Source organism: Furipterus horrens, unplaced genomic scaffold, assembly GCF_987537825.1.
Source record: "Furipterus horrens unplaced genomic scaffold, mFurHor1.1.pri manual_scaffold_6, whole genome shotgun sequence".
Taxonomy (NCBI): domain Eukaryota; kingdom Metazoa; phylum Chordata; class Mammalia; order Chiroptera; family Furipteridae; genus Furipterus; species Furipterus horrens.
This window is the reverse complement of record NW_028327176.1, coordinates 31,665,078-31,676,265: the sequence shown is the minus strand read 5'-3', so window position 1 is coordinate 31,676,265 and position 11,188 is coordinate 31,665,078. Positions and strand designations below refer to the sequence as shown.

The 11,188-nt window shown below is 39.0% G+C and overlaps 1 protein-coding gene across 3 annotated transcripts in view; it reads right to left on the bottom strand.

Moving 5' to 3' along the window:
* Positions 1-1,097: 1,097 nt before the first annotated feature.
* STON1 (stonin 1) overlaps positions 1,098-11,188 on the bottom strand; it is a 54,726-nt gene continuing 44,635 nt past the window's right edge. For all 3 annotated transcript variants that reach the window (XM_090281267.1, XM_090281269.1, XM_090281268.1), the window contains 2 exons: positions 7,504-7,706; positions 1,098-3,110 (listed from right to left, as the gene is read on the bottom strand). In XM_090281267.1, the coding sequence (XP_090137393.1) occupies positions 3,036-3,110; positions 7,504-7,706 (278 nt within the window). In that variant the 3' untranslated portion in view covers positions 1,098-3,035. The remainder of the gene's footprint in view (positions 3,111-7,503; positions 7,707-11,188) is intronic.

The following is an 11,188-nucleotide window of genomic DNA, read 5'->3' as shown; positions in this document are numbered from 1 at the left end:
ATACATTTGCCTGACAGAGGGTCAATTGTTTAAGGTTATTGAAATTGATTTCACACCTTTAAAAAATAGCCCCAGACCTTGCAAAAGAAGATATAAGTCAATCGCACAGCAAGAATCATTTGAAATATAACTTTAATTTTGAAAAACCAATGTGCAATCTACCAAATACTCTGTTACAAGGCTCAATCTGTTTTATATTTGTGTTGCTATGACATAAAGTAATATTTTAAGATATAATAATCATTATTAAGGAAGGCCTTCTAACTGAATTCATAAGAAAAGGGCACTATCATAAGTACAGCTTCGGAATGAAGGGACTAAACCCTAGAACTGTCTAATATATAAATCAGCTTTGAAATAAAATCCAGCCTTTATCTGTGTGCTGAAAAGTATTTTTCATACATTTTTAAGTGAATAAAAAAAGAAAGTGTCCTTAAATTCTGATCTGTACAATTGACCCAGTAATTAATCACTAGGCCATGAATTCACTTACACAGTTAATATGATTCTTTGGCTGGCAAGACAACCAGACCTGAACAATTAGAGCAGGACAGCTAGTCAGGAACTGGTTAAGGCCTTGGAAGCATTCCATGTATCCATCAAATGTCTGGTACCTAAATGGTCAAACTCAGGAAGGGTTTATCTAAATTACCTAAACTAAAATACTAGAAAGGAGTAGTTCCTCCTTCACTCTCTTCTGCCCTTCCCAACCTTAAAAGCAGGGGTTTATCTTATTGCAGTTATTGTCTTTAAGATCATCGTTTACTTCCAGCAAAGGAGATTCTACTTAATTTCTAAGTCTAAGTGGACCCTACCCGATTTTTCCTTTACAGCACATTTGCCCTTCTGCCATTTCTGAGGTCAGAAGAATTAAATTAAAAAGCCTCTCCTCCTTCCACAGAATGTTAACTTAAAGCTAAGTAATGAATATTTAAGGTCTTAATAGATGTGCAAATTAACAATTATGCCATAGCACCCCACTGTTAATGCTATCAACCTCTGCATTGCAGCAGAAACTCAATTTGGGCTTCAGTCAGCGGTTTGTTACTCTGTTTCCAACACTGAATCTTGAGATGCTCCTGCAGTCCGAATGGCTGGTGACCTCAGCAGTGAGGAAGCCAGAGATACTGGGCAACCTGTGAAGCACGAGGGGCAATTAATTGAACCCTTTGCTGAAATTATTTTGAGGTGTAAATATTCATTAAGTTCAACTGAATCAGACTCTGAGTTGTTCGTGGGCAGGATGCCACAAAACAGATTTGAAAGCAATGGCAGTAATTAACCCAGCTGACTTTTCTGGGAGCTGGAGCGGCATCTCCTCCAGCCACCTCCATGTTTGTGCTGAGCAGACTGATGTCGTTCCAGAATGTGCTGCACCGGATGCTGAAGACAGTGGGGTGTTTCTTGTTTTGTTTTTTTTTAATAACGCACACACAGATTTGCCCTCCCATACATCAACGGTGAGTCTCAAGCATATGATATTATGAGCAATGCATCAAGTGGAGTTAAAAAGAGCAATAACAATTCATTTTAAGAGTCAATTTTTGCATTCCTTGCTGTTATAGCAAAATAATGAAAAGCAATAAAATCTGCTGATTGATACAAACCATCATACATGTTCGTTTTAATCTGGTTTTGGAACACAGTACAATGAATGTAACACAATATTAAATAAAACATAAGTCAGAAACTCGGGCCAACAAATAAATGTTGTTTGGAAGAACATTATTATATCAGTTAGATTCAAAACGAATCTGGTAAATAGAGAAAAATACCTCCTAATAATATTTTAAAGTCAACATAAATTGAAGGTATATTAATATGAAATGGAGGACTTTATTTTTCAGACTAAAAAATACCTAGAGTATAGACTTCATAAATTTTTTAATTTGACCTTTTTCTGTAAATATGGAAAGGAAATTATAAACAGAATATAACTGCTAATGCCACTGGCTTTTCATTAGAAACTAAACATTTAGCTGACTGAAAAACAGAAACGTCACTTCTTAAAAATCTAGGGAAAATAACCTAGTGTCTTTCATTTTGCTCATCTTTTCAAGAAAAATACTCTAAATTTAGTAGAACTAGCATAAAATAATCATAATACAAGTTAGACTTCTACTCAAGAGAGGCTTGTGTTAATCACAAATAATATTTTATCAAAATACATTCTTAGACTCTGTACTTTGGGGAAAGAATATTCATGAACTTTAAAAATTCATCTTTAATGTACATAAATATTTTAACTAGTGCCCAATACTGGGATTCCATTTTAAAAGAAATCTCTCCAAGCAAAAGGCAATAGGTCTTAGTGACTTGTACTAAAATATATATATCAACAGAAAGAGCTTCTTTGCAACACGCAACAGAATACAAATTCATTTTGGGAACAATAATACCGTGGGGGAAAGACAGGTACCAAACACAGCCGATAATTACTCGCAATGTGGTAAGAGGACTGGAAGCTAACTAATTCAAAGTCACAGATACTTCCACATCTCCATTTTCGCCTGTGATTTCAGCATCATTCTATACCTAGCCACATTTCCAAGAAGAGCAGGAAGGGAAAATTAAGATTTTGGTTTATGTTTCCTGCGATTGCCTTACCCTCCAGTACAGGTGCTGACACAGCAAGAAGAAATAGGACTGGAGGATAATAAATACAACGCCTGGGTAATCCAGAGCACAAAACAATCAGCCCACTGAGTAGTCAAAAATCAAAAACCCTTTAGTTAAGCTGGCTGTTGGGTCTCACATTGAATAACAGCGCCTTTGAGTTTCAATAGGAAGCAGAAACATCACGCAAATTATACACACAATTTAGATCAAACCCCTAAGGGCACAAACATATCAAAAGCATAAAATATAGATTGTTTGGTTTCAGGTCTAAACTTATCTCTAGACACAGCCATTGGACCTGTCCTAAACCCTCTATTCAGAAGTCATTTCCACTATACAGTAATAGAACTGTGTGGAGTGGTTTCTATAAGTTACATATACGAAAAATGGGTCGTCATCATTAACTCTTGCTATTCCTACTGCGTTAGGCAGTCACCGGCCTTATCTGGGTCTTCTCCATCGATTTTAATCCACTTCTTTTCTATTTCGACCTGTTAGGCAAAAACAGAACACAGACATCATTAACAAATGCAACACAGCACTAGCACCTGCTCAGTCCCGTTTCATACATGAGGCAAGGACCAAAGCCACATCACCCTTTCTTTGCACACACACATGCACACACACACAGCCCTTCTTCCCTCTTGTGCTAGTTCCATAGTGAGGCATTCTCCTCTACTTTGGGGCAACAGAGCCCCCTCATCCCAAATCCTTCCCTCCAGGGTCAAATCTTGAAAAGAACTAAAACTCTCCTCTCTTCTAAGTCAAATACAGTTTTTATAAAATATGTACAGAATATGTATATCGATAAGACAGAGATCTGGCTAGGTATGTGATCAATTCCACATCACAGATCCAGGCTTTGACCCACCTGAGATTTATAACACCCCAAATCATCTCTCTAATGAACTAAAACAAACTAGTAGCTTACAAACTAGTAAACCAGCTGGGCCAAACCATCTGCCTGCCCCTTATTTTTTTCATCTCAGCTCAACTGTTACCTCCCCATGGAGGCCCTCCGGGACCACTCCTGATAAAGAAGCCCCCCATCCCTCTCTATCCTATTTCCCCATTTTATTCTCTTCTTAGAATCTGTCACGATTTGAAATTATATTATTTATTTGCTTACTAATTATTTTTTGTTCTTCCACTAGAAGCTAAGCTTCATGAGGACAGAGACCTCTTATTCACTTTTATGTCCCCAGCATCTAGAACAGCACCTGGCACTTTGAAATTGCTCAATATTTATTAAATGAAAGATAACATTTTGAAACTGACTGCCACCAAGTGCAGATCAATTAGTAAATGCTCTTAAAGGTAGAGACTTTGTTACAGAATTTTGAGCTGTCCTCAAAAACTATGAGAACCTGGCACACCCCATGAATAGGAAACTAGGTATAAATGAAGTCTCCATGTGCACTTGACCCATATTTCAGTCCCACATAATACTTATATACCCAGCGACACAGGCAGGTTCCCCAAGATGCAAACTCTGAGATGGAGACTGGTGTGCAGAAAGGTTACTGGGGAGTGTTGTTGGGGTCAACACCTGTTGGGGAGGAAAGCAAGCAGAACAGCAAAGGGGCAAGGCTGGGCTGCAATGCAGTCACAACAAAGGCTTCAGCTGATCCCCAGGGAGAACTGAAGCTAGCCAGTGAGCATGGCTCTGCAGTTACCCATGCTGAAGCAAAAGGGTCTTTACACCCCTGCTGGACAAAAGCTGTCACAGGAAGGGGCAGGACCTGGAGGCTTCTTCAGCCAGGACAATTCCCTGCTGGGGGGGAGTAAGTGCTTAGGTCCCCAAGGGGCTGCCCAGGACAGCCAGCCATCATTAATTTTACCAGTAGAAAAAAATCACTGGATCAAAGCATATACACTTCTAAACTGATGGTCCAAAATAAAGAAAAATCCTGACATATTACTATATTATAGAACCACCAGTTGGTGTTTATGATGTCTTATAAAATCCCACTATTTTTGATAGGAATAAATGAATGGAAGATCAGAATAGCATTAATCATAGCTGAGATTCCAGCAACACAGACTTTATATATATTAGAAAGTGTAAAATGTTACTTGTGTGCAGGACAAAAAGAAAAATATATAAATTCTAAGCAGAACCACCTGCTTGTTATTTAATTTTTTGAGTTTGGAAATATTTTCTTCTTTTTTTAAGTATATTTTATTTATTATGCTGTTACAGCTATCCCAACTTCTTTCCCTTTTGCTCTCCTCCACCCAGTATCCCCATTCCCTCTAGCAGCCCCACCCTCTTGAGTTTATGTCCATGGGTCGTGCCTGTATGTTCTTTGGCTTCACCCTTTCCTATATTATTTTTAACTTCCCCATCTATTTTGTACCTACTAATTATACTTCTTCATCCTTGCACCATTTCCCCATTTCTCCCCCTTTCTCCTTGCAGCCGATAACTCTCCAAATGATCCCCATACCTATGATTCTGTTCCATTCTGTTCCTATTCTGATTATTTGCTTAGTTTTTATTTTTTAGATTCTGTTGATAGTTCTGAGTTTGTTGTCATTTTAATGTTCATACTTTTTATCTTTTTCTTAAAATAAGTCCCTTTAACATTTCATATAATAATGGCTTGGTGATGATGAACTCCTTTAGCTTTACCTTGTCTGGGAAGCACTTTATCTACCCTTCCATTCTAAATGATGGCTTTGCTGGACAGAGTAATCTTGGTTGTAGGTCCCTACTTTTCATCACATTGAATACTTCTTGCCAGTCCCTTCTTGCCTTCGAAGTTTTTTTGGAAAAATCAGCTGATAGTCTTATAGGCATCCCTTTGTAGGTAACTCTCCGCTTTTCTCTTGCTGCTTTTAAGATTCTCTCTTTATCTTTCACCTTTGGTATTTTAATTACGATGTGTCTTGGTGTGGTCCCCTTTGGGTCTAGCTTGTTTGGGACTGTCTGTGCTTCCTTGACTTGTTTGTCTATGTCCTTCGACAAATTAGGAAAGTTTTCCTTCATTATTTTCTCACATAAGTTTTCAATTTCTTGTTCTTTCTCTTCTCCTTCTGGCACCCCTATGATTCAGATGTTGGCACATTTAAAGTTATCCCAGATATTCCTAAGCCTCTCCTCAGTTTCTTCAATTCTTGTTTCCTCATTCTGCACTGGTTGACTGTTTTTTTCTTATGTTCCAAATCATTGATTTGAACCCTGGCTTTCTTCCTTTCACCATTGATTTCATGTGGATTTTCCTTCATTTCACTTAGCCTCAACTTTATTTCTTCCCTTATGTGTTTGTTGTACTTAATCTTATCTATCAAGCCTGTGAGCATCATTATCACCAGTGTTCTGATCTCTGCATCTGTTAGGTTGGCTATCTCCTTGTCACTTAATTCTCCCACTGGAACCTTGACCTGCTCCCTCTGGGCCATACTTCTCTGTCTACTCAACTTATCCGCCTACTGTGTTTGCCTCTATATCTTAGGTAGAACTGTTGCTCCCGTTACATTGTAAGGGGTGGAGCCTAAGGTATTCATCAGTGTGGGGCAACCCGTTTCACCACATTGTGGTGTTGTATGTAGGAGAGGGGTCTGAGAGGGAACAATGCTACTTGCACAGCACTCACCCCTTTTCCAGGCACTTCTCTCACTTCCTGTATGGGACTGGCACCCCTCTAGCTGTTGCCTGGTTGTGGTTCCCAGAGTGGGTGTGACTGCGGATACTCTAAGGCCATGGGCACCCTCTAATCAAACAGACTCTGCTGAGACCGGCAGTTTCTCCCTCCGCCCCAACCCCCACTGGTTTTCATAGTCAGAAGCAATGAGGCTTTATTTTCCCTGGTGCTGGGACCGTGAGCTGCACAGTCTGGTCTGGGGCTGGGACTGCTCCCCAGGTTTCCCTCCCAACTTTTATAATGTGTGGCTGCTTTTTCCGCTGGCTGGCAACAGCTACTGCCTTGCTGCCACCGCTGCCACCACACCGGGTCCTCTCCACCCCGGCTCCGCCCCTTCTACCTGTCTGTATGAGTATTGCTTCCTTATAGCTTTGTTTGTTGGACTTCCATGCAGTTCAATTTTCTGATAGTTCTGGTTCTTTTACTTTTGAGATAGTTGTATTTCTTCTTATTATCGTGGAGGGTGGCGAAGCATGCCTACCTATGCCTCCACCTTGGCCAGAAGTCTGGAAATATTTTCTAATCATTTCAAAATATTCTGGGAAATATATGACAGAGGTTATCCCTGTATCTACTAACTTTGAAGATGAGACAGAAAGCCAGTTTAGAAACAGGTGCAAATGTATATCGCTCTTTAATTCATCTCGTTGAAGAATGCAGAAGCACTGATGGTGAATATTTAAAATTGTTGCAATAGAGTAACTCAGCATTTCCAAGGGGTGCTTCACAGAATACAATTCCAGAAGATACTGACATGTTTAACATAATCAGTAAATTGGGGAAAACTGGACTAGATTAACAAGCTTCTTTACTGTAGGACTTCTCAGAGCCATCATTTAACATTAATTTTGTGTACGGCATTCTGAAACTTTTTGTTTTCTTGGGCATATGTTTCACATATTGGGAAATGCTATTCTAACATAATTTTTATTATAAATATGCTTCTGAGATGTGAAATCATTTTTAATGCCCTGGTTTTCACTGAGCGTTGATTTAAATGTGTGGCACTGTGTGCTCAGGCTCCTAACATTCTCTAGAAGTGAGGGGATGAACTGGGCTCACTAGTGTCCATGAAGTTCTCAAGGTCAAGCTCTCTTCTAGGTCACATACATCCATACACACACACACACACTCACACACATACAAGGTCACGTAAGAGGGCAAAACAAATATTCAAAACCAAATGAGGTCACAGCTCTCGAAGTCCCAACAAGAGCCAAAGGGGTATGAGACGCACCTGGATGTTGTAGCAAGCTCGCTGCTGAACACGTTTCTGTGGCTGGACATCGCTCTCCACCCCCAGAGACCTGACCTCTGTCCTTGAGGCACAGGTGTCAAGCATCCCAAACTGAACAGTAGCAAATGGATACCAATCAGAGGGAATTTCTTGGTCTGATCCAAGTTCTAGTTTGTATGACAAACAATGGGGATGATCAGGACCTTGAAGAAAAAATCACATTGTCAGTCAAAGTATTTCAATGGCCTTTGAACATTTCTCTTTAATGTAAGAGGCACTCATCCCTCTCTTTAATAAGCAATTCCTGTAGCACTATGGCAGTGTGAATTCCATTTGAACAAAATAACATCAAAATTCACAATTCTGCACTAACTAGGGGGAAATCTGAGATTTTTAAGTACTAGCTTTAAAATAAATACAACTTAATTACTATATACATGCATATATTAATTCTAAAAAATGTTTTCAGTTAGAAGCATGCTAAGTTTCTTTTTAAAAGATAAGTAATATTTATGTAAAGTACCATTATTTGGCTAGAATGTAAGATCTGTAAAAAAAAAAAAAAAAACTCTCTTAAGTAAACTAAATAAGTTCTTACCATAATTCTTAATTTAGCTATTTTCTTACCACTCTTCTTTATTGATAGTTAATGCAAAGGTAAACTTCAGCCTAAATTATGTCACATTATTAAAAATTCTGATTTATTTTTAAGTTTAACTTAATGAAATTTGTATTACATTTCAGAAAATATTCTGGGCCCAGAATTCCTTTTTCAGTAGAACAAATTATATTTTAGTACATTAATTTCCACTCACCCTTTTTAAAGCTTTAAAGGAAACAGGTGTACAGTGTAAGACATGGGCATATTAGTTTTCAATGTTTTAATCTAATATTTGTTTTCACTTAATTCAAAATGTCATTTATTGAGCATCTACTTTCTCAGGCCAGGCTATGTGCCAGACCTAGGAACATCAGATAAATGCAAATATTTTAAGTGTGGTCATGTAATGTGTGTGTGTGTGTTCTAATGGAGTAAAAAATAAGTTTTTTCATTGTAATCAATGTAGTAACTCTTTAAATGTGCCATGATTCTGTTGCATTTTCCATAGCATCTACATATCCAATGCAGCTTAAATAAATGTATGAGGGGACAGTCATTTCAAAGCCAGATTAAATGACTGTAGCACTGACATAGCTTCAGAAAGAACATTTCCATCAGAATATAGCTTTAGGCACAAAAACAAGAGTTTAAAGGATTTCACTTAATTCTTAAAAGATAAATTGCCTTTCGTTCCTTACAACCTGTTTCTTATAGAGAGACTAATAGAATTCTAAGGCTGTAAAAGGCCTTGAAAAGTCATCAATCAATTAACCAACAGAGGCTCATTACCATCTCCACTTCTTACATGTGGGGCAGAGCAACAGTGGCCTCTGAGGTGCTGTAAGCTACCCAGAACACTGCAGGCAAGCGGTAACTCTATTCACACACACATACCCAGGGGAGACTCCACAATCCTTTACCGTCTCTAGTCTTCTGCCTGCAGTGAGGATACAGTAAGTTCATTTAAACTTAATTCAGGAACTCTTACATCCTTTATGACACACAGTGCTTTAAGAACACAAACACTGGACCCAGGTTGCCCAGAGTCCAGTCCCAATTGTGCTACTTAATAGCTGTGTGATCCTAGGCAAGTTACTTGATCTCTCTGAGCCTCAGTTTCCTCATCTGAAAATGGGGGTGATGGTGCTGATAATAACAACATAAACCTTACAGGATTGTGAGAATTAAACAAAGCAGTCTGCAGACCTGGAGCACTAGAGCCATGGTATACTGTGGTGGTATAAATAGAAGGGGGGATACATATGGTTACTTTGCAAAGTACTATTAGATTACAAATCCAATTTATTATTTAATTACTATAATTCTGTTAATGAAGCGACCGTGAATTCTGTGTTTTTAGAGCTGAAAATTATATTGGAGATGATCTAATTTGACAGTCACACTTTAAAGGCAAAAACTGTTTTGGAATCTTTTGCCATCAAAATTACCCAAGTTGAAGACCTAGTATTCTAGAAAATATTAAAAACAAAACCCTTCTACTTGCTTTTCTAAACAACTGTTCCTTTAAGTTTTCTGGCATATTTTCCCTGGCTTTTAAAAACTCTAAATACTCTACAATGTTTGATGACATACTCCCTCTTTAGACTTTGATCTTCATGAGGAGAGGTATCATGTCTGTCCCTAGGACAATGTCTGGCATGTTTGGAACTCAACCGATATTAGACAAATCTACAAATAAATGAATAAAAGACAGAGGAAAATCATGTAATTTATCTCAGTACTGACCAGCAGGGGGAACTCTCGGGCTTTGGTAATGGTTATTCTCTCACCATAACTTTCTAAAGACAGGGAATGCAAATTACATCTACTTAGGTCTAGTATAGTATCTGGTCCCTCTTGAACCAAAATATTTCACGTCTGAAACAGAACTGTTGAGAGTTGGAGGGTATGAACGGAAGGAGAATGATACAGGTATAGAAGGAGAAATCAACCAATGTGCTGGTGACAGAGAGCAAAGAGAAAAAGTAAAGGCAAATTATATTAAAAATTGGTAAAATTGGGAAGGTAGAGACAGATATATTTAATTGACCCTCCACCACTCCCACTCCCACTCCCCGAAGTCTATTCCACCACCTGGACCTCCTTTGTCATTCATTCCCTTGTCTTCCTCTTCTTCCTCTCTTTCCCCACCCACCTCTCTTTCTCAACCCCCACTCCTGCCACCCCACCCCCTAACCCCCACCAAAGCCTGTCTTCAGGAAAGGTTCCTCTGTTCCTTTGCTGTCGTTCACACCTTAGTCTGAATGAACTACCTGAGCTGTCTGGCCAAGGCCAACCTTTGCTGCAAAATTAAAGGCCTGCCTACTCTTAAAGGAATATTACGCTAGTAGAAGAGGCATTTAAGGGGCCAGCAGCCCTTCCCACCTCCCTTGAAATCCACATGTAAATGAAAAAGAAGTCAATCCTGATCTCAAAAATCCACATGAAGAAAAGCATAATTATTTTTTTAATTAGTGCCTAGTAGACTAGTTCTTATATCCTCTTTCATTTTCCATACTTAAATATTTTTTCTAATATAGGTTTTTCAGAAACTAACTTGGTATGAGTAATATTTTAAAGACTTTTTAAAAAATCTGCTATTCTCTAAACACCCAATTGCTTTGAAAATCATATAGAAAAATAGAGATGCATTCTAAGACCCTGTTATTCTAAGTGTGGTCCGTGGGCCAACAGCATTGGTATCACCTGAGAATATGCGGGAAACACAGCTGTCAGACCCCGCATGTTGCATCACAACCTACATTTTAACAAGGTGATTCATGTGCACACACACGTCTGGGAAGCACCACTTTAGGACAGAGATTTCCTCTCCACCCCAACCTTACTATCTCTGTGCTTCTCCAGAGGCAAGTTGGCAGGCACCTGCTCACTCTTTGCATTCACTCCCTGGCCCCCACAATGGCGAAGCCACAAGACAGCACCACAGGATCCCACCAGCCTCAGAGCCATGCCACGCCCTCCAGACTCTACCTGACACAGTCCACTTACTTGCCTTTTCCCTGAGCGTCCTCTTTGCACACAGACTTGATCTGAACAAAGCAACTTTGATTCCAAAGGACTTGT